Source organism: Coturnix japonica, chromosome 8 (assembly GCF_054131305.1).
Source record: "Coturnix japonica strain WE chromosome 8, WE-NBRP24, whole genome shotgun sequence".
Classification (NCBI taxonomy): Eukaryota; Metazoa; Chordata; class Aves; order Galliformes; family Phasianidae; genus Coturnix; species Coturnix japonica.
Genome location: NC_140670.1, coordinates 17,803,401 through 17,827,919, shown reverse-complemented (window position 1 = coordinate 17,827,919; position 24,519 = coordinate 17,803,401). Strand labels below are relative to the sequence as shown.

Sequence of the window (24,519 nt, the reverse complement as noted above, 5' to 3'; positions counted from 1 at the left end):
TCATTATGCCCCATTAAACCCTGATAATTAAAACAAAATATATTGGAATTGTTTATCCTGGACTTTGTAAGGAAATGAGGTTCATAATAATGCCAAGGGAAAAAATTTACGCTGCACCAGAACTTGTAATTAGAATAACAATTAAGCATAAGTATGTTCCTGTTATATATATATTTATTTATATATATAATGAAGATGCTCTTTTTTCTATTAGTTAATTGAAATAAATAAGAATTCTAGACTAAGGAATGCTATGATTTGGGACTTTTGTTTTAGCTGAATGTGGCACGCTTAGGTGGGATGCCAAAAAAACAACAGCTATGGTTTCGAAAGGAATATAGACTGTCTTCAGAATGGATAGTCTAGAAAAGAAATGGTGGTACCAGATGAAGTTGTTATTTTATGTTACATTGCAACAACGCTAAGGAATGGTAGCAAAACACCCTGGGATAAACACTGAGGATTCCACAGAGGATGATCTGGATTTGGAGCTAAAGCAGCTCAGGTAAGTGAGGTGTATGCAGTCACATCCTGTTGGTTATTGTACAGTGGGAGAGCACCAAACCTGGCCCAGTTACTTCTGCAGCAGGATGTTAGTGGTCTCTGGGTATGCTGTAGGAAGAACACAGACCCATAAGAGATACAGTTCTGTGGTCTCCCATATGTAGAACCATTCATCTTATAAGGGGCTGCTGAGGTGCTTCTGTTATCACACATAGAGGAAGCTGCTTCTTGGCACTGAAACATAGGAAGTGTGCTGGGAACGTTTGGTGACTGGTGAGGCAGAAGGGATTGGCCTTGGGGGACAGGTTGGAGATGATTCTTTTTAAGGGAGAAGATGTTGTAGTAAGGTGGAGATCAGATAGAATGAGAGGTAATGGCCTTAAGTTACACCAAGGGAGGTTCAGGTTGGATATCAGGAAAAATTTCTTCTCAGAAAGACTTTAAATGCACTGGCACAGGCTGCACTGGGAAGTGGTGGAAGTGGAGCCGCTGTCTCCAGAGGTGTTCAAGAATCATGTAGATGTGGCACTGAAGTGCATGGCTGGTAGTCGGGGGGATGTGTTGATGATTGGACTACGTGACCTCAGTGGTCTTTTCCAACATGTTGATGCCGTAATTCTATTATAAAGAAGCTGGAGCACAGCAGTGCAGTGAGCAGTTGGAAGGTCTCTGCTCTGCACCCTGTTAGGAATGCTCTGATTTATCTCTACTTCACCTGGGGTGTGCAGCCATTCTCCTTGTAGGAAGAGTGGCATTTATGTACTTGATTGAAAAGATCTGTGGAAGGTAGCATTTGGTTCGTAGCCCTGGAACTTTCCTCCTGTAAGGTGAGAAGCAAAGTTCCTGGGCTTCCCTTCCAGATCGCCTCCCATCCCTTAAGATTGCAGCTGCTTCAGTTTGTAAAGAAACACGAGTGTTTTACATGTGGACTTTTACACAGAACCACAGCTATATACATTCCCGTTTGCCTTCCTTCTGCTTCATCTCGAACTGCTTCCCAAAGGATGGTGTTACTTATCTATAACAGAGGTGGGTGTTCCAGCCTAATCTGTGAACATTGCCACATCCAGGGGATGCATTTCAATGGCCTCATACACAAATAGGTCACACCTAGGCCACTTTTCCCCTTCTGGTGCTCAGTATAACTCACCTTCAAGGAGAGCAGTTAGTAGGTGTGAACTGACCTGTGGTGAATTAGACAATTGGGCCTTACAGCAGTTAATTGTATGTTTTCTTTCTTCCTACTGGGTTCATTGCTCGAAACCATTCAGAGAATAAGAGAGACTGCTAACTTCTTTTTGTTGTGTGGATATGTGCAATTATAGATTCATGCAGATACTAACTGCCCTAATTCAGAGCTAGATTACAGCCTGTTTTCATTCTGGTAAACAAAAACTGTGAATTTTGCCCATAAGTGGGAAAATGACCTGTTTCTGAGAAACAACTGACCTTTTACTGAAACTGTGATTTGGTGATGCTGTAAATCCAGACCACATGACAAAAAGCAGTGCAGTGGCACTAGTCCCAGTATACTGGTTCAGATCTACTCTCAAAAATCTTGCTTAGTTAACTTTGAACTATCAGGTTAGGCAGAATTACTAGGCAGCATAAAGCCAGTATCAGTGGTTGCAGGTCAGCACAGATTCTGTTTTTGCATCATCCAGTTGGCTTGAAAGGAATCAGCTGTTCTCTCCCAGGACTTTGCATTTGAAGTCTGTATGGTACTCATATTTTAGCATCCCGAATAACTTTGCATTTCCAAAATGTGTTATTTAGTATTAGCACTGGCTTTTGACAGAGTTTTTCTGCTTTTTTTGTTTGTTTGTTTTTTGTTTGTTTTTAGTATGTTATCTTGTTTAAAAACAAACAAATAAACAAACAAAAAACACAACCAACCACCACCAACAAAATTTAACATTTATTTTAATGCTGTGGCAATGCAGAATTTTTCCTAAATTCTCTAGACTCTAGAAACCCACTGTTCCTGAGTGAACTTATTTACATGTTACCGTGGGAGTTTCACACAGGTTGACTTGATAATTGCCTGGATCATGAAATCAAAGTGGATGGTTTATTTTCATACAGTATTGTTCAATTATGCAACATATTGCTTTTTAGTTTTCTGATGGAAAATAGGTCAGCAAATAACTAACACATACATATCGCTTCTGAGATGTCTTGAAGACTCCTAGGGTCCTTTCATTCAGAAAACAATAATCTGTTGTATCATTTAACAGTTATTATTGCAGTAAGTCTTTCTAACTCACAGGGGTACATTTTGAGAGGTGCTGCATTTTCAGCCCTAATTTTGCAGTCTGATAATCTTAGAGTCGAACCATAAGTCTAAGTCCTAGCTAATACCACACTTGCAGTCACCAAATGACTTTCCAAACTGTCCTGAGAACCTTGGGACGCGGGTGCGGGGATGGGAGTCATATGCTGCACGCAGTTGCCATTTTCAGTTGCCTACCAGCTCCCTCCCCTGGAGGATCCTGCAGCTGCTGATTCTTTGTGCGTGGTTCACACCCACTGAAGTTCCCCTCTGGTTCTCCTTAGTGGATATTTTCAAAAGTATTATTATTATTATTATTATTATTATTATTATTATTATTGTTTGTACAAAATGTCCAAAGGGTATGGTTTTCTTCCTTTCTTCCTTTCCTTGAGAACAGCTTCACTGTTCACAGCTCAATATTTAATCTTTATATATAGAAATAAGTAAAATATTCTGACCAAGTTTCTTCTTGATCTGGTTTGCAAGAAATTTGTGTTCTGGGACTTGAGACTGAAACTGAAATGCAATGTAAATTGAAGTTTGAAAATATAAGTATTTGTCCAAGGATAGGCTGAGAAAACAAACCCAATTTAAAATAAATAAATAAGTGATGTCTTTGGGCATTGCAAACCCTAAATAAATTCTAGAGGATGCCAACAGGTTCTCTGCTCCCACCCAACCAGACAGAGTAAACAAACTCATTAATGGCAATTCCATTTTTTTTCTGCTGTTTCTCAGATGACAGCTCATGCAATTATATCTTGTTTCTTGAACAAACTTCAGTTCAAGACGTCCATCAGTGTTTCAGAGCTCCATGCTCCTCAAGGCTATCCAACCTTTCCCTCTTCACCACACAGTGCCATGAGATTGGCATGTTTTGGTAACTGCTATTTTGCAGTAAATAAACCTCAAAATTAGTTTATGCATCTTTCATTGTTAAGTAAGTGACCTTGCAAGTACTGAAACCTGTGATAACTTGTTTCTGTTCAAAGCCCTATCTGAAGACTTTCAGACTTACTTCTTAGGAAGACCAAATGCTACAAAGTGCCTGAAACAGTGATAGGAACTGAATTTTAAGGTAAGAAATTGGTACCGAAGACACAGGAAGTTGTGGAGAGAGGATTTGATGGTCCTGGTTTAAGAGAAAGATAAGATTAATGAAACTAGAGTTGAAAGGTAGCATGGATGTTTTTTTGAGTTGAATTTCTTTTAAAAAGCTCTGCAAATTTGGCTTCTAAATTTTGCATGGCCCTGCACTGCCTTATTCTTTAGCTCAACGAATGAATTATTATTTCTTCCTTTCCTTCATTCATGTAATATTCAGCTTGTTTAAATGGTTCTATCTCATTCTCTAAATCAACAAATCTCTGAACATCAGTGAACACCATTATCAGTTTTGTTTCAGCAATGCCTTTAATTAGAAATACTCAAGTGCCGAGCATCCAGATCTTGGAAATATCTCCAGAGGGATTTGAATAGAGAAAAGCATAGTTTCAGTTTCCCATCAAATCAAATACTAAAAGATAGAGCAGGAATGAAATCAGCTTGAACTTAAGAATGGCTAGAAGTATAGGCAGAAACACTGAGGTGGTGCTACATATAAAATGTTGCGCATCACAAGAAGAAGAAAAAAGGGGGGAGAGGGGAAGAAAATTTAATCATGTATTTGTGCTATTTCTGAATGAGCAAAAGAATTTATCACAATGCAATAAGAAGAAGTTTTGGCTTTACCCCATCCGATGAAGAACAAGTTTATGATAGCATCAAAATACCTATCGAAACACTATTAACATAGTATTGGAACATCTCCATACTCAAGTGGAGTTCTAAGGCCAGGTTATTCTGCCAGAAATCAAGTTACCATGCCTTGTTGATACAAGATGTGATGTAGACGTAGAGACCCCACAGTTCTGGAAACAGTGAGCCATTTTCAGGGTTTCTAAAGTCACTTTTAATTTCTTGTTAATAGTCAGCATCTTTGAAAATCATGCCATTCTTTTACAGGCTCTGTGAGAATAAGGAGTCTGAACTTGGACAGATGTACCTGAGAATATTATATTCTTGTTCCTAAATATGCTCCTTTAAAGCAAAGCAGGCTAAACAATTGTACTAGTGACATATATTTCAAGGTACAAATGAACTGTCAAGTCTATGGTAAAATAAGGGCCACACAATGAGAATGAAAACCTAAATCTGAGTTATAACATGTCTTTCAGTTTTTAGCTTTGGCATCTACAGCTTTCACAGCTTTCTATCTTCTATTCCTTCTGTGTGCTTTATGGGCAATAAAATCATTTTTCCACCTTTGACCAAGGTATGTAGTATCAATAATAGTGTCACCCATATTTATGTAAAATCTGTTACATTTTCAAAATATGTTAGAATCTGGCAAATTAGAGCAGCAGCTTCTAGGATATAGGCAAGTCAAATGATTAAGATGTTGGCTTATCTACTCTAAGTCCACTGCTCTCTTGTGCTATAGTTGTTCATTATAGTCGGCCTGCGGAAACTGTCAACTTTTCTGTGCCTAATTTTCCAATTCCAAGTAACGCTACTGATTTTTCTTACTCTTAAAGCTACTCCCTTGGAAATGTCTTCTCACAAATCTTGTTTAGAAGACTCATTTTAGTGGGAAAGAGCACTGATATCTTCATTTAAAAAATAATAATAAACCCAACAAAACCCAAAATGCAACATACAGTCCCCCTGAAAATCAGTGTTGTTTTGCATCAACAAATACTGGCATAGTTCTGGCCTGAACTGAGTCATTTCAAATGTTAGCAAGCGCAGCAACTGAACACAGGTTCAGTGAAAGTACAGCCCCAGAGAGAAATGTTGCCCTTGGAGTAGTTGCCTCCTAGCAGGCAACTGTCCTGCGTGTATAGGGATGCCATAGAGTATCCTTTCGTTCTCCATGGAATGGTAAGGCAAAGCATGGAAGCATGGTTTATGGGCTGTCATCTGCACGCTTACACAGTGATGGCTATGGGTTACAGTTCTGTGCATCTTTGAAAGGCAGTACAAAGTTCTCTCAGACATGGTCACAGTATGGAAGAAGCAGAGCTGGGAGAAGGTGTGTTTAGGTTGTTGTGATCTTTGTTCAGTGAGTGTGGTACCTGCGGAGACCAAAGACGCTGCACTATCTGGACTGGCACACTTGAATAACTTCTCAGTGGTAAGGAATTTTAGCCAATATCCTTCCCCTCCCATCCACTTCCTCTGCTACATCCTAAAATGTCTGTCCACTGACTGCTTAGCACAGGCTTTGATTAGAGTATTTCCTCTTCTATACTGCATGTTCTCATATATAAGGATCGTGTAATTTCAGTGCAGTCAGCAGCTTCCAAATAAGAGAAAAAATATACGTGCTTCTCATCAGAGAAAAAATGAAGAAGAAAAGCTTATTTTCATTGTAAGTGGAACCAAGAACATAAAAGTTGAATTACAAAAATGCATTTGCTTTGTGTTTTAAACCTTCTGTAGCTAGTAGAGATAGCACATGCAGTTTGGTGTAATTGTTGCTTTCCAGTTTGGCCTAATTGATGCTCTGATTTGCAGTCACCTGTCTCTGTGAGCCCGCATTTCATTACATTTTACCATTGCTCCCGAAATCCTAAAATCCCCATGGGGAGAAATAGATTACGGCAATGCAGAGCTTTTGTGTGTGAACTGACAGTTCTTTCTCCCCTATACTTTTCTTCATCCACATAGGAACAGTGAAAACACAGTAGGTTGATGAAGGGAAGTATTTGTTATATACAAATACTCCTTATTTAGGCAAACATAACTCCTTTTGAACTCGGTAGGAGCTTAAGTAAAACTCTGAATTAAAACTGCAGTAGTATAAAATCAGCTCAGAGATATTTTAATAATCTAATTGGGATGTTTATACTGCAAAATTGTGTTACTCGGTCTGTAGTCATAATTATAAAGAAAAAGATATTTGCTGAAGAATGTGTCAGTATTTTCCATGGAAAATGATTTAAATAAAACCATTTGAAACATGAAAATCTCATGGTTTTAACCTTAAACAAGCATTCCAATCATAATTTTTTAAAAAATAACAAAAACAAAAAAACCTCTAATGTCTCCTGCAGCTTTGATTTCAAACACGTCACATTCTTCATTAAAGCAATCATTGTTAAAACAGAGGGACATAAAGCAACATAGGATTTATTCCTTCATTAAACTGATGATCCGTATATGAAGCCAATTAACATTATGAGTCTGGTGAACATCAAGTGTAAAGAGGTTACAGAAAATTAAAAGCAGTCACCTTGGTCTTTAGATAAAGAAAGAACACTTTTACATTATAAATTATAAGAGTGTCCAAGCGGGACAAATCGGCAAATTTGGTTAATTGGAAAATACATTTTACTGCACATGAATTAGGGTAAAATAACCTTTTAGATGCTAGTCTTTTTTTGTAGTCAGGTATTAAAAACCACGGGAAAGTAGGTGTTTGGACATGAAAAGACAAGAGAGACACTTCATCAAACCTGAGCCAGTCAGACTTTCTTGAGTTTTACAAATGATCCCCTCAAAGCTGAGGGCTCTCAAGGTAGATGTCAATTCAGTTGCTTTACCTGTCAGTTCAGTCCAGAGTTTCACTGTCACGGTAGAAAAATTAGAAGGGATGTGTTTGTCTGTGCAGCATGGGAACAGTCTTGCTTTAAGACAAATGGAATCAGCAAAATGTCTGTTCTAATTGTGTTGTATTTTTTTATTATTACTTGGACTGTTATTTGAAGGCTTGTTAACTGTAAGGACGATGATGGTGATAGTAAGTATGAATGTGTGTGACAGACTTTAACGACTTTGCACAGGAAGGGTTTTTTTGTTTGTTTGTTTCTGAAATAGCTCAACTCTGTATTTTATTTCGTGCTTCAGACTGTTTTTAATGCTGGTCTTTGGTACATAGACGAGAAGAGGTACAGGAGAAATACCATCCCATGACTAGCCGCAATTTCTTCATCATTTTCCTGGAGTTCCCAACTTCGCAGGCAAGCGTCCATAAAAGGAGGGCACGGAGAGACGTAGAAACAGCGCTGACTGCAGTCTTGCTTACGGAGAAAGGAGTGTCCCCGCTCTTCTCCCGGCAGGACGCGCCGATCAGCCGCCTTGCCGGGCAATGAAGAGAGGGGTGCGGAGCTCTCCGTGGTGCTCAAACGCGCCCCAGGGCTCGGCCCGCCGGAGGACGGCACCCAGGACTCCCAAGCTCTAACTTTTAATTATGTCTACCCCACGTCTCGGGCATTAAAATTAAACAGGCAGCAAACTGGAGAGGGGTGGGGGATTATATATTGCTTAGTTATCTCCTTGTTTTGCAGCTGCTACTCCTTGGGAGAAAGTTGAGCCAACCAGCTAAGGGGCGTACAGCTTCTATTCAAAAAGCAGAGACTTGGAGCACTTCTCTGTGCTCCATTTCACCCTCTGTGCCTCCTGCAATACGCTGAACTTGCAGGCTTCAAACTGCTGGAGAAAGTGAGTCTTGGAACCAAAAGAGCAATGCAGACCCCTGACTAGAGTGAGGCCTTAGAGTGCCATAATGAAGTTATTATTATTTTATTAAGGGTTCTTAAGATAAAACATTCACTTTCACTCTCTCTCCAGCATCAGAGAGAAGAAAGGATAAGGCACATCTGTCTCCATGCAAAGGGATCCCACGGTACTTGCCCTGTGTGGATTTTAAAATTCAGGATGCAGAGGCTGGCAGAAAAGATACAGGCAGTACCTCTGGGTTATGTTTTTCTTTTTAAGGTTAATTGACCTAAAGTGTGTGTGGCTATTTTAAGGAGTGCACTCGGATTCAGAACATTGTTCATGCACGGTGCTGTAAAAGCCAGCTCGATTCATGGTATACGCTGCTGTCCGGAGACTTGCCTGGATGGTAAGTCAATAATGTTTGCTGTCAAATGGCAATTTCCTTAAAAGCCTCTATGTATGTGTATACATATAAACAAATTTATATATAAACACGCATGTCTGTGGCTTTCTAAATCTCTCAGCAGTATGCAAAAATTCTAGGTGAATGGATGAGATAAGGTTTGTTGGGATCTCTGATTTTACCTTGCTTTCCTAAAATAATACAATTCTGAAACACTATTCCAGCCTGAATATACATTAGGGGAATTTCTGCAGCTACTCCTAGTGTGAAAGGGAGATAGAGCAGGTGATATTTCTAAGGCTTATTAGTATCTATTTAATGAGATCACATATGCAGAATAACTTTCCAAAGACATTGTCTCTTTAAAATCTCTCTATTTCTGCACCTGTATCATCTGTATCTTTTTTGCTCTGGTATGAACGTGCTACATCTTTAAACTCCCATCAGATCTAAGAGAGCCTGTGTAGATTTGCTCGCCCTTCCTGTACAGAACATTACAATGTTTATGAAATATTAAATTTGTGTAGTCTGCCGGAGAAGCAATTGTTCCAAAATAAAATCAGCAGTCTAGACGAAACATAGACACCAGAACTTATCAACAGTTGTCTGACTTACATCTTCTGATGCATCTTGAGTGGGTCATAATACCAACTTTATTTTCAGTGGTGCATAAATTAATTACACGCATTTAATAACCAAAATATCATTATATTCCCCCTTTAATATCATAAAGGCTTTACGCCAGGGAAGCACTTAATGTGCAGGGGGCCATAACAGGCTATTATCCTTGTGTAATGCTATTACAGAACCAATTATGTGCCATTATACTTGCTTTTTTTGCAGTTTATGTGATTTGATCCAATCCCGCGTCCCTGACTTGAAAATTTCATCTGGGTACTTTAAAGTCTAATTTTCACCCGGGCTGAGGCAAGGGCCATCTCTCTCCGCTGAGCCTATGTCTCGGATGCATTTTAAAAGTAATTGCAAAGGGTCCCGCCGCATATCATTTGCAGACGGGAAGCGAGCATAAATCCAGAGACCCCTCGCTGTGAACAAAATCAAACTTTGCTGCGGTACGATCGCTTGGAAAGGCGAGGCGTGTGCAGAGCGGCCCCCCAAAACCCAGCCGGCGGCAATTAGCAGCCGCTTTGTCAGCGCCGGGTCCGGGCGGCGGAAACGGCTCGACTCGGCTCGGCACGGCTCGGCACAGCACGGCTCGGAGCGCCCCCCGACCCCGCAGCCCGGAGCACCCCAAGGTCCGCGGGCCGCCGCCGGGAGCCGCCGGGCTCCGGAGCGCGAAGACTCGGAAAAATAATGGGATTTTGTTGTTGCCGCTCACATTCCTGATGTTTGCTGAGAAATGATGGGTTTTGTTCTTTTCATCTTTTTTTTTTTTTTTTTTTTTTTTTTCTTTTTTTTTTTTCTTTTTCCCTCCTCTACACACCACGTGGGCCATTTGTAGGGCCCAATAGACCTATCCAAGTTACTCACTGTAGACAGCGCTGGAAATAATCAGATTAAGGCCAATTATGCGTGAGATTATAAAGGCAAGTGCTGAGAGGCAGAGCATGCTGTAGACAGATATAAAGACATCTGGCCACTTCCAGAACTCCACAGAGCCCTTCTGTCTCTGCAGCCAACAACTCACAGCACCTTATTTCAGTGCAAAATATCCCAAACCTTACTGGTGATTTTTACTTCAGTTCGGTTTAGGTATGGATTACTATTTTTATTTGTCTTCTGGATTTTTTTATATGACTGCATGTAAATTTGAACTTTTTTTTTTTTTTTTTTTTTTTTTTTTTTTTTTTTTTTCTTGCTGAGGACATTGGTTTCCAACCTGATCACAGCTCCCAGTGTGTATTTGGATGCTTTAGAAAGAAGACAGCCTTTAGGTTTTATTGCTGTTTCTTTTAGGTAAAACAGTCCTGTTTGATTTGTCTGTTAAACAGCTCATTCCTAGCTCTAAGTAAGTGTTTTTCTTTATATTATTATTTACTCCTGAGGGAAATCATTGAAGTGATTATATGTACTGATAGAAAGATGGATAAATACGTGGATAGACAGATGCATAGATGGATGGATGGAAGAGATAATCAGATGGATTGGTGGATGCTTCGATAGATGCATAGATAGCAGAATGATAGGTAGATAGTTAGCTATTTGAAGAGAAAAAGGAAGAGAAAAAAAAGAAGCAACAAACTTTTGCTGGTTCTGATTGCTGTGCACCTACCATGGAGTGTTCTGTCTTTGGCTTTTCAGCTCACTGCAAGCAGCTTTAGATAGGACTTTCTCTGCCCTATCTGGGCTGGCTCTGGGCTCAACAGGGAGTTTCAGGGTGTTTCCTTCTGGCTGTTCACCTGCTCTGTTCTTTCCCTCTCTGTCCCCAGGTCGGCAGCAGAGCCCTCGGCGGTGCCCGGCGGGGGACGCGGTGCCGACGCGGGGGTCAGCGGGCTGCAGCCCGGCAGCGGGGCCATGTTCTACTTCCACTGCCCCCCGCAGCTCGAGGGTGAGTGGGGCCGTGCGGGGACGGGGCTGAGGGTTCGTGTGTGCTAGGGTGGAGGGGTTGCTGCGCTCCGGCTGTCCTCGCACAGGGAGCGTGCCGAGATAAGATGTGGATCTATATAGAAACAGCCCCATCTGAAAGCGCCTCTTTTTCCAAGAGCAAACACAACCCTTTGCCCCCCTCCCTCTTGTCACAAGGTGGAAAGAAAGATGGCATGGGTTTGGGTTTGTTTAATTTGATTCCTGTTGGAAAGGCCTTGTTTTTACAATCCAGCAACCCCCCCCCTCCCTACCCCCGCCCTCGTTTAGCCACCTGCCTCCCCTTCGCGGATAGCGATCCCGCAGTTGAGCCTCAGGCTACGAAAGAGATGCTTTTCTCCCCTCCCAGCACAGATGTTGGTGTCATGGCTGTAATCGGGACACTTTCAGGACGTGGTCACGCCTCCTCCCTCCAGCCAAAGGGACCGCATAAATCTTTCATGTTATTTTACAAACATTCTGTGGGAGGATGGGGAAACACGGGGCACGGTAGAAAAAAAAAAAAAAAATCAAACAGACACACATAAAAAAAAAAAAAAAAAAAAAAGGGAGAGAGAGAAAAAAAGAAACATTTGGGAGGGTTCTCTTTTTGAGCGCTTTATTTGTGAGGATGTTTTTGATCGGGTGGGTTGTTTCATTTTTCGTTTTGTTTCTTTAAGAAAAAAAAAAAAAAAAAAGGCATCCTTCGGGGTTTCCCCGTGTCGTCCTTGCATATACCTGCAGCTCGGTGCGGGCCCCCGCTCCCTGCCTCGGCCCCGGCCCCCCAACGCTCCCTGTCCCGCTCCTTGTCCCATTGCAGCGCTGCAGGAGCCGGCCCGGCTCTGCCACCTCGCACCGGGCGGGGCCACCACGGGTACGCACGGAGGGCGGCTGCGAAGTGTGCTCCGCGAAGTTGCCGTGCTGGGCGTCACCGAGAGCCTGGACGGCTTTGTTCGTTAGTTTTTGGCAGAGAGCTTTGGAAACACGCTTCTGTCTGTTTGGTGGGAGGAGAGGGGGGTTGTTGTTTTTTATAACCGGTGAGTGCTTTTGGCGTCCCGAGCTGGGGAGCAGCCCCCGAGGACAGAGGGCGGCAGAAGCGGAGGGGGGGGTAGCTCGGCTGCCCTGTGCGGGGTTACAGCGCCTGGCGTGTAGCATCCCAAGTGACAATAGCAACGCCGCTTCCTTACACCCCCAAAAACAAACCCAAGAAGCGGCAACAGAAAAGCCCTTTCTGAGGATGTCTTTTCAAATGCCCGGAGGGAAGCGACTAGGTTCCGGGGTCACCGGGACGGCGTTTGTTTCTGCGAGGAACATGGTCAAGGGCTGCAGCGAGGAGGGGACCAGTGGTACTACGGGCTGAGTGTGCTGCCCAGCCCCGATGGCCCGATCTGGAGCGGGGCCGTAGGACACGGGTGGGGGGGCTCTGCGAGGGGGTTTGTGGAGAAACCTCAGTTGTGTTGTTGGGGGCCTGGGGCTTGAGGACTTGTCGGGGTTTGCTTGTTCGTTTGGTTCTGTTTTACTCTGCATTGTCTGGGAAGGGAAGGGCAGTGATGTTTAAGCAAGGCACCCCAGACTGCTGCCTTCTCTTTCCCAGCCTTCCCACAGGGACAAACTCGTGCTCAGTCAACTCTTTGGGCCCCTTGAAACACCCGGCCGGGAGGGTTCACCCCTCCTCAAACACACCTTCTACTGTTTTGAAACCCAAGTAACCCGAAATCTAGCCTTTCCGGGGGGCAGGTTGCCCCTCACCCTTGGGGATGGTAAGCTGGGGCCGGCAGGACGGGATCGCCCCCCCCCCATCTTCCTCGCGACCCTACCGCGGCTCTTCACCCGCAGGCACTGCCCCCTTCGGAGCGCACTCCGCCGGCGACTTCGACGACGGGTTCCTGCGCAGGAAGCAGCGTCGTAACCGCACCACCTTCACACTGCAGCAGGTAGGTGCGCGATCTCCTGCCCTCCCCAGCTTCGCTTTCCCCTGTTACGTGCCGAATCCTCTCCACCCCGAGTGGAAGGAGTTGCCCCTGACACCTCCGCTTTCCTCCTCTCCACCAGCTCGAAGCACTGGAAGCTGTTTTTGCTCAAACCCATTACCCCGATGTGTTCACTCGGGAAGAACTGGCGATGAAAATCAACCTGACAGAGGCCCGGGTGCAGGTAAACATCCTGGGGATGATTGAACTCTTGGGGATTCAAACCAGCAAACTTTTTTTCTTTTTCTTTTTTCTTTTCTTTTTTTTTTTTTTTGACATCATGACTGCAGAGTGCACATTTGGCCAAAGAACGCAAATGAAGACGATCTGTCATTTTCATGATGCACTTTAATAACATCAACATAATGTGGAATATTAGATTAGGTTGATTAATCGGTCATTCATAATTAACTAGTGATAATGTTCTACACTAATTTGTCCGCGTCTCCAAGGTACTAAATTACATCCATGCACATCCATTTCCTTGCTTTTGGAGGGGGTGTGCATGGAGAAAAGAGCTGAGATGTGGTTCTGGCGACCACTTGGACCACTGCAGGCCATGGGCTGGGGAAGCTGGGGGAGCCCTGAGGCCAGCAGGAGCCTTCCCACCTCCTCAACTTTTCTCCCTTTCCTCTACTTTTGAAACACTTAATTCTGATGGTTAAGGAGCCTGTAGAGCAATTCCCATGCCTTTTATAAGATCCGATGAATGCCATTGGCCATGATCACTCTTTTTCCTCCTCTCTTCCACATTTTCCTTCTTCCCTTCCTTCCTTTATTTCTCTCACCGCCTCCCCGTTTTGTCCCCCTTTCCCCCCCCTTTTATTTTCCTTCTATTTTTTTCTTTTTTTGGCCTAAATCAGAGATTGACTTTGTCTAAATGTTTGCAAGCTCTACTAAGAGCAGCACTCCAGCAGTTGTAAGAGAGCAACTCTGCAGGCATCCACACTGACTTGCAAGTCATTTTTTGAACCCGATTATGTATTCATTTTATTTATGGGGCTTTTCTACTTGCTGTTTCTGTTTATTTTTCTTTATTTTTCTTTATTTTTTTTTCCTTTTTTCTTTTTTTTCTTTTTGTTTAGGTGCTTGGGGTTAAGACTATGCAAAGATCTAATTGTAGGAAATATAATAGCTTGCCTTTTGTTCCCTAGGGTCATGTTAGTATCTCTTAAAACCCAATGGCTGAAGAGAGATAATGGAATTCACCGCAGTAAATTGGGGATTGTAAACAAATTATTTCTCCTATAATCAGATTATGCGATCCTGATTATTAAATCTGAACATGAATCATTGGTCATATGCGGGCAAATTAAACTGATTATTATTTGGAAATGAAAATCTCCTTTTGCCAGTGCATTGTAGGTACTGGCTTAAAAATAATAATAAAAAATGCCATTTTGGCTATTGGTGTCTAAAGACTGAACTGCAAATTGAGATAAATGGGACAATTATTGAGCATTCAGAAGTGGAAGATCATAACTTCTTCCTGAAAGGTGCAAGGGTGAGATAGGGGTGGTGACAATTGGATTGCTGAGAACGGGTGTTTAGCCTTGTTGTTGGCTATTATGCAAACAGACAATAGATGCAAGCATTTGTTTAGCCTGCTTTCATACAGGAACATGGGGAAACACAGAGGATGGGAGATATGTTTACATTTATACCCCTTGCTCATTCAAATATGATTAATGTGCTATAAAGCAGAGTCTTAATCGAAGATGATGTTGTCAAACAATAACTAAATAGGGAAATAAACGACTTCATCATGCTCTTTCCTCAGAAGCAGGAGAACTGTCAGTGCAAAGTCATTAAAATATGATAATGAAAAATAGCTCAATTAAATGTTGTTATAGCTGTGACCTTCATTCAATTAAGACGCAAGGAAGTGTCTGCATTTTGCTTTGCATTTAACTGCTCTAAATTTAGAATATAGATAAAATCATTATTCAACGTTTGCTGATATATGCAATTAAAAGGCAGCTAACTAAAATGGTGTTGGAGGAGGAGAATAATAACAATCTTGCCAATACTTGAAGTCATGTATTAAAATGTGGATTCCTTGACCTCGAGGGAGGTTTGGCGCTTTCCACCTCAAACATGGTGCTTTCAGAGCATCTGCTCCAAGGTAGCTAAAAAAACTCTTAAAACTCCTGGACCTGTTTTTGGCTTGTTTTCTATACAGATAAGTATTCAAGGGAGAAATATAATATTAAGACTCATCTAGGATAGAAACATGGACACAAATAAGGGGAAATTTTATCCTCATCAGTGTAAAAATTAATCAACTATTGACTTGCTTTACATTTGGCTAAATGTGGCACTCAGACTGGCTTGAACTCCTGCTCCAGGTGTGGTTCCAGAATCGAAGAGCTAAATGGAGGAAAACAGAGAGGGGGGCTTCCGACCAAGAGGGCTCTAAGGAAGCAATGGCAGAGGTGGCACCTCCTGTCAGGAACTTAAATTCCCCTTCTCCAGCTGATCAAACCAGGAATAAAAAGGAGAGCCTGGAGATCCAGCAGAGGTAAGAATAATCAGCTGCTGCTCTTTGGGACAGGCATGCATTGTGTTTATATACATACCTGCATTGCTAGATGCTAAGCCTGCACCTGGATAGTATCAATTTCAAGTTCATTCTAAACCATTGGAAGATGAACAACCATCAACTCCCTTATGCCCATGTGGGTATGAGGAACTGGTGGCTGTGGGAGGCTGATGTTACACAGGCTTAGTCCCCTCCAGTTGGTTCTCAAGACAGCAGTACAGAATCATAGAACCACAGTATATCCTGAACTGGAAGGGATCCATAAGGATCACTGAGTCCAATTCCTGGCTCCACACCAGGCCCCCCAAAAGTCAGACTATATGTCTGAGTGTTGTCTGGACACTTCTCACACTTCATCAAGCCATGATCATGAAATTGATACTATGCCCTGGGGAGTATGTTGGTGTGCATCCACATACACTGTTTTTGGAGTCAGCTGTTCTAGTTCTGAAAGCTGCTTTCTCCTCTCCCTCAGCCTGAGTCGAGCAGTCGGTCCTGCAGGACCCTTCTTCCCCTCCTGCCTGCCTGGGACTCTTCTCAACACGGCCACCTATGCACAAGCTTTATCCCACGTTGCCTCTCTCAAAGGTAAGTGACTTTAACTTCAGATAGCAGCTTAAAGAGCATCTCCATCATGTTTGATGGATACTCCCACCTTTTCCAGTGAAAAGCCCTTGGTATGTGGTAGATCCTTTCTGTTGCAATTGGTGATAGTTGCAATGACTGATGCTATGGGTACAGGAATGGTTCTCTTCTGGTAGCATGGTTTGCGGATAAGATCATTTTGCTCAGTTATTTTTAGTGAGGTCAGGGTTTGCTAGCAGGCAGGTATGGTTTGGTCCTTTAAAGTTTTCTTTGCATGTGTTCTTTTAAGAGCCAAATTTATGCTAATAAATTAATTATACACATCCTTTTGCATTATACATTGCTTGGCACTGTTACTAATACCTCATCCACTCTTCACATGCAGTTTCCTATGTACTATTTCTCTGTAACTGTTAGACCTTTCTCCTCTTGACCAGCGCATCCTCTTGAAAACTTGAACATGGCAAGTGCACGGTGACAGAGAACTATTCAAAGTAATTCCACATTCCATGGGACCCAGGCATTGGGATGCTTACATCCAGTGTCCATATCCCTTTGGTCTGCAAAAAGCAGCAGTATGCATCTTTTAAAAATAAATCGCCAGCTGATCCATTAGCTGTTCCTAGTCTAGTAATTTCTAAGACTAAGGGTGTAAGCAGGATGAATTCAATTTATAGATTTATAGGATGTACAGTCTCATAGCACTGCCAAGCACAAAGTGGCACGTAGCTTTGCTTTGTGCTCAGAGTGGTGCAATATTTTGTGAGGAAAATGTCCCCACTGAGGACCTTCTGCTCTGAAAACTGAAGTCCTCTATAGTCTTCTGCTATGCTCCATGGCATACTTCATTCTCCTCATGAGTATTTTGGTTTGAATCAGTGCAAAGTGTATTCCTGAAGAAAAGATTTGAATTGCTGACTTTCGCATTAAGTATAATGTCCTGTCCTCTCTTCCCTCTTTCCCCACGTCTTTCCGAAAAAAGAATAAGGCACAGCAAGTGTCATTTTGGTAGGTGATTTTGATTCAAGAAAGGCCACAGAGGAGAGACCTAAGCCCTAGAGCTCAAAGGATGAGAGTCAATCCAAACCGTGTGGCAGACAGTGGCTGTGGGACTGTGCAGTCCCCTCCACTTCTGCTCTGTGACCATGAGCTTCTCTACTGAGCAGGAACAGCCTCTCTGGAGTAGATACAAGCTATGTTAGGGGGGCAAAAAAACATTTGCTGACATATGTCATCCTGGGTGTGAAAATAGGAATGATTGTGTTGAGTAAATAATTTCAGGTGGAAGTGGATGCTTTCCTCCTTAAAATTTATTTAACTATTTATTTATTTATTAAATGTATCAATGCCTCCTCATGTTTCATGCCCAAATGTAGCTAAATTTTAAGGAAAATGATAGAAATAAATTGCTGCTCAGCAAAATGAAATAAAAACAGACTAAACATTTGTCATGAGGATTTTTAACGTTTTATTTATTTGGAAGACCTATGGATCATCTTCTCTGTGATTTTACAGAACAGTCACTGAATGGATAAACTAATAATCTCCTTTTTTTTGCTTGATAGCAGTTCAGGGGACAGGAAAAATCCTATTCCCCAATCTCAGGCAAATACAATCATTAGGCAGTCAGTTGTCCAGGCTAACAGACAGTGTCCCTGAAACACCATTCCCAGATGAAAATACAGATTTTTTGTAATTCAGCTAGAGATGGGCAGCTATCTGGAGTACAGCTACACCTTCAGTTCCTTGCTAAGACACTTTGGTTTACATTTTCTGTGCGACTCTAGAAGCCTCCAGATATGTGCAAGGAGATGGGCATATTGTAAGGTATTATGATTTTAAGAAACCCAGCTGCAGATCCTATCATGAGCTCTGTGTATGTCTGTTGGCATGTAGTCATGCTTGCTAGGTTGAACTGCTTCTGTCTTCTGCAGCTAGGTCTCAGAAATGTCAAATGTTGGCTTTGGTGTGTTCTTCTGTACCTTTATAAAGTCTCTGAAGCATCTCTCTTCAGAATCTAGTCTCATTTTGCAACAGAAATACTAACTGAGCTCTACCATGATGATTCTGAGAGCAGAGAACTTTGAGCAACACAAAATCCCATCAAACTGAACACAGGGCATAAAATTCCAATATTTTGCTTTATTTTTTTTTTTTTTCCACAAGATTTTGCATATTTTATTGAAAAGTCATGTGGCTAAGAGCTCTTCCTGGCACCTCTCTTCATGCTGACCACAATTTGAAACTACCAGGAATTCTTTGTGCTTTTGAAAGCAAAATAATTCCTCCAGAGACAAAGACTCTTCACTAGCAGTGGATGCATAGCCTGACTTTCTTCTATTCAAATTTCAAAGGAAATACTGATAAAGAGGTCCTCTATGTGAGTCCTGTAAATAGATGTATATTCTCTCAACTGGGAAAGCAATTCTGGTATTCTCCAGTAAGACTGTAAAAACTATCTGCAAACAAAAGGGCACTCTGAGCACATCAGACACCACTGGGAAGTTTAGGCTGTTTCCTTTTGAGAAGGCAAGATGTGCTTTGTTGGGCTTGTGAGCCAACACTTTGTTGGTGTCAGTGAGTAATATTTGACTGATGCTTTAGAAGAAGACAATTAAAATCAATATAGTGAATAACAAGTGATGATGGTGATGTAACTAATTAACAATTATTTCATCTCTCAGGGACCATTTTCATTCTGCCACCTGAGAATTCACTGTCTTTTATAAAGAAACTAATACCTCTCTCCTTCTCTGACTTTGATGGTTTGGCTCCAGCCCCAGATTTCCAAGGCTGCATAAAGTACATAGGGTACATGCTATCTGGATATAATTCATAATGTAAGGATATAACAAGCACAGCTTCTCAGATGAAGTCAGTCTAGCAAAGACAAGAAATCTCAGGATAGCTTAGCACAGGGCAGCAGCTTTGCTTTTGGACAGGCTGCATGGTGCTCTGTAGGCTTGCTTCACACTCTGTGTGGTTCTGCAGCCCTTCAACAAGCAGCACTCCTGGGTCCCACACATGCTGCTTCTGGGTAGCTGGTGGATACAGCTGGAACATGAGATTGGGTCTGCTTTGGAAGCTGAGCAGAAAACTGTTCTCCCTGTATAATTTCTCATTTGAATAATTAGCATAATGTCATAATGCTAGTGGATTATTGTGCTTCCTACTTCAGGGTTTTAGTTCTTCACTGCTGCCCATAGTCTGGAAGAAGTGTAGCTCACACAGATGAAATTTTGGCTGTTTGTTACTTTCTGAAATTGTCCTAATTTGACAACAATGCTACTTCATTGTGGTGACTTTGACATTTCCATGGTCTTCCAAGATGAATCACTTACAGTAAACTATGCATCTGCAGTCCATTTAGTAGATTTAATTGCAGACCTCAAATATGAAGGGAAAATACTTGTTTTATTTATGGGCTGTATAACAGTAGAGTCATCAGGAGAAGCTAGCATTCTGTGCACAGAGAGACCTCAAAGTACCTTCTTAATGGATGACAGCATGAATGCAATTCATTAATGCAGAAGATGTTATTAATGGGTGTAAACAAGAATCTCCGGTTTTTAGCGGAAGTGTTCTACCATTTCTGGTGGCTGAGGCCAAAAGTGTATCTGTTACCTTCCGCTGAAATTTCCCCAGACCCTGTGATTCAAAGTGCAGTGTACGAGGAGAGAAATAATTACACTTGTCAGGGAATTACTTTCATAATTCACTCCTGGCTCTGCTCTGTGCAAGTTATAGCTCAGTTGGTTTTTATGGCACCTCCACACCACTCACTGATAGAAAAGCAAGACTACATTATGCCCACCAAAGTGGATATTCCAGGGCATCATTGATTACGTTCCTTTATGGTTTGTTGCTGCCGTGGTTGCTGTTGTTCCTATTAGGGGAAGCTTAATTGCAGTATCCAGGAAAAAAAAACCAAAACATACCAACAAAGAAACCCCAGCTAGAGCTGTTCATCCATTACATTTTGATTTCTATTATGAAAAGATGAAGAGAATTTGCCCAACATCATTATGCTATGTAGGCTGAGAAAAAAGTGTTCAAGGACCTGATTTACCCCTGAACTGGTGCTTACTGAATTGAAGTGCTTCTGTTTACCTTGAGACTGGGGAACTGGAATCAGAACTCAGGAGTTCCTCTGTTTTCTCTGTCATTAATTTGTACTCAGTTACAGACATACTGGCTTTTCTCAGTGTGACTATGGCAGATCATGTAAAATAGCAAATTAGCAAGTGAGTTCTGTTTGACAAATGCCTTTTCCACAACTTCACAACTTCAACAGGCTGCTCTAAATGACGCTGGAAGTATCTGGTGTCTCCCCATTTCAGCATTTAAGTCCATATCTCTCATATTCTCCTGAATCTTTTATTTCACAGCTCTAAAAGGTTTGGATAAAATCACCTATGTTTTACCCACTTGTTTCTCAGGCTCTACTAGACATAATGTTGGCAGAGTATATGAAGAGCAAGAGGGAGCTTCCTTTTGAATCAGCTTTCACTGGCAAAATGTGAACTCAAGGTTGTTGTTGACCTTCCAACCTTCGTGGAGGTGATTTTAGAGGTTTTGAGGACTTAGAATTCGAGCAAACCTATGTGACTATAAAAAAGTATATTTAATATGAACGTAATATTTTCACCGCAAAGTAAACAGAATGCATTGGCTAGTGAGAATTTAGAAGTGAATTTTTCCTAATGTCCACCTCCACCCCTCCCTCCCCCTATTTATCTTGCTGTTCAGCTGTTCACATTAAATACTAACATACACAAATACTGCAAGAGGCAGTGAACTGAGTTTCTGCATTTTGGAAGGACTGCCTGTTAAATCCTTTAAACTGTTGGGCTGAAATAGAAAACATATATTTTAAATACTCATGTATCAATATGAGCCCCACTCCCAACTCACTCTAAGCTGAAACTGAACCTGGGAACTGCGCAGAAAGGTCCACAACCAAAATTGTAGATCAAATATCATTACAATTGAAATGTAATGTTGGCAGAGACAAGACAGAACTAATTTAATTTTTCCTGTCAGTCTCTGTAGTAGATCAATTAAACTGCCAAGTGGATCAAATATTTCAGACTGTATTTATGACATTAAGTATTTATGTTCAGGCTGAGCATTTAAAGTATGATCTCATATTGGAATATGTGGAGGTTCAGATCAATTCAGCAGAATTTGCTCTAAGTTAATGGAAATCTAATTGTGCATTTTAATTTTGTGTACAAGAGGCAGTAAGTTCCTGAAGGAAAGAAAACAGCTCTCCGTCTGTATTATAAACCTGCTCCAAATCCCATTAAAGTGATATCAGACTGCAAGAGATGCTAGAAAAAGCTGGATTGAGTTCTAAAGCTAAAGGTCTAACCCTCACTGATTTTCATGGGAGTTAGTTGGGTGCCTAAACTCCTCTGAAGATGTTAAGTAGGAACAATTCCTCCCCCACTATAAGCCCAGGTCTACTCCAATAAGATATAAGAAAATACCAATGTCTGCTACACTTGGATGCCTCTTTCTTGGGTCACATCCCCATCCATCATAGGCTGACTGAATGGGCAGCTGATTCACATACTGTTTGTCCGGGCCTTTATGCCAGAAAAGTCCAATGGATTTCATTGGATTTGCTGCCTGCATATACAGGCAATTGCAAGGTAGATTCAATCTTCCTTTTACATTAAACAGAAATAGGGCTAAGACCTGTTCTCTTATTCTCCAGCAAGATTGTGGAGCAAATGACACTAGCTGCTCTGTATTTTTTTCAGGTGGGAGCTGTTGTTTGCAAGTGTTTTAACTTGGAAGTTTTATGTGAAAATGCAAGGAGTGATTTATGGGTGAATTATTGCTAGATATCCTAGTTCCCACTACAGGTAACTCTGCACCCTCAGGTTGCAGAGCCCTGGGTAATATCAGCTCTAATTATTAAGCAAAGAGCTTAGGTTGGTACTGAAGGCTGTTAAATATTTTATCCCTCTCTAACAATGGAATTAAAATTATTCTTAGGAGCTGGAACTGGTTTATGTTCTTTTGAAATGGACTCTTATCCACTTTTCCCCTCCTCCTGCTTGGCAGTGTGTTCATTTCTGGTGGAACACCATAGTGTGTGAGAGAACAGCAGTGCAAAGACAGCTGATGAACAGGGAGACATTTATGTGCTCCATTTTGGAAACCAACCTTAAGTTAGTGGGACTTACTAGCAGTGAAAAAAAAAAAAGACTTTCCAGAGCTGAAAGACCTGCAGACTGCAGGGACTCTAAATCACCAGGCCCCCTCTCCTCTCTCTTGTGAAAGACCTGGCCATTCAGAACCCCTAAACTGGCTGCATTTCAGCAGGGCAAAACATGACCTAATGAGCACAGTTAGTGGTATCAAAAAATGTGTTACTGAGTGGATTTTGCTATAAGCTTTTGTTGTGTTCAAAACAATCACAAAATTCTTTTCTCCAGAACCTTACCTGCAAACTGCAAATTTCTAACAGTTGTGGAGAAGTCTTGCCAGCATCCTAAAAACAAACAACTGTCTGCCATCATCCCTCACAAATGGGTGCTGACCCTTGGCTAGCAAGTGCAGCAGTGGAAGAGAAAAACTACCTGCTCCCTGCAGATTATTAGTTCCATCGGTTAGTCATGAGCCATTTAACTCAAATATTAACTGCAGAAATTAAAGCAAGTCCTTGGCTTGGAAAGATCAGAGGAAGACACTGTTGTGTCAGATTGTGTGCAGCCCAGCTGTTGCCTGCTTTGTGTATCAGCTGGGAGCCTCACACGCAGCAAATGCTGCTGCCCAGAATGATCAGACTTCGGTGTGTAGGCAGAGGGCAAGGGACACCTCCAGCACGGGACTGAGGGTAGACACAGAGCAGTAACTTGGGATAGGAGCTGGAGACAAGTTTCGCCTTGGCGGTGGGGAAAGCTGCATAATCTAATCTTTGCTGCTCATTTCTTACTCTGCTTGCGCTCACTTGCTCCATCTGTGACCTGGTTGTCTTGCAATATATGAACTCTCTACAGCTACCTGAAAGGATATTGTAGTAAGTGGCAGTTTGGCCTCTTTTCCCAGGTAACTAGTGATGGGACAAGAATCTGTGGTCTTAAGTCACACTGTGGGAGGTTCAGGTTGGATAGTAGGATTAATTTCTTCTTAGAAAAGATTGGAACAGGTTGTCCAGGGAAGTGGTAGTATCATTGTCTGTGGAGGCATTCAAGAAAAGGGCAGATGCTGCACTAAGCGATATGGTCTAGAGTGGTCACAGACATGGGCTGATGGCTGGACTGGATGATACTATTGGTCATTCCAACCTTAACAATTCTATGATTCTATGATTCTGCCTTTCTCTGTGGGCCCCAGCAAAACAGGATCTAGCTTTTCTAGGAATAATCTACATCTTGAAAGCATCTACATACCTATTAAATATCAACTGAAGAGGGGACTTAGGCCACCTGAGATTCCAACCCCATCCCTGCCTTCTCCAGTTTGACTGTTGACAGAAAGATAATGTGCATGCTGTGGCACTTGCAGGTGTGAGTCACTCTGGCCAGGTCAAAGGACCATCCCCCACAAGGGTGCCCTGCTATTGGGAGTATCCCTTCCCCAGCAGTGATGCTGCCTTGTCTTCTTCCTTCTCAGGGAGTCCACTGTGCTCATGCTGCGTTCCAGACCCCATGGGCCTGTCCTTCCTGCCTACCTACGGCTGCCAAAGCAACCGCACTGCCAGTGTGGCTGCACTGCGCATGAAGGCCAGGGAGCACTCAGAGGCCGTGCTGCAGTCTGCCAACCTCCTGCCCACCGCCAGCAGCCCCACTCCTCCTGCCAAATCCAGCCCAGAGAGCAGCCAGGACAAGCAGCCCTCTCCAGCCAAGGAGCACATGGAAGGAGAGAAGAGTGTATGAGGCCAGACTGTCACTGGCCCCACAGCCTTGGAGCCAAGACCAGACACCGGGGCTTTGCCATCAATGGAACTTCAGAGTGGCCGTGCCACAGTAGCACATCAAAGGGCCACCAGGGACCTGGCAAGTCTAAGTGACCACTCTGGCTGCCTTTCACACACCTTTGCTTCTTTTGCACTGCTGTAGGTTCATTCTCCTGATTTATTGGCACAATCTGTGTTTGGAAACATTTGTGAAACTTTTTAGCTCCCCTTCCACATCCCAGAGATGCCAAAATGCCCCCCCTTGATCCTGCACACCCCAGCCATGCTTCCCAAGGCTGCATTTCTCAGCAGTAGCAGGGC

At 42.4% G+C, this 24,519-nt stretch overlaps 1 protein-coding gene across 1 annotated transcript; it reads left to right on the top strand.

The window, feature by feature from the left end:
• The first annotated feature begins 12,891 nt into the window (after window positions 1–12,891).
• On the top strand, window positions 12,892–24,299 carry DRGX (dorsal root ganglia homeobox). The gene is made up of 5 exons (XM_015866524.3): window positions 12,892–13,123; window positions 13,242–13,343; window positions 15,508–15,680; window positions 16,177–16,289; window positions 23,916–24,299. Exons 1-5 carry the CDS (start codon window positions 12,947–12,949, stop codon window positions 24,176–24,178), a joined length of 828 nt encoding a protein of 275 aa, XP_015722010.3. The 5' UTR covers window positions 12,892–12,946; the 3' UTR covers window positions 24,179–24,299.
• The last annotated feature ends 220 nt before the right edge of the window (window positions 24,300–24,519 follow it).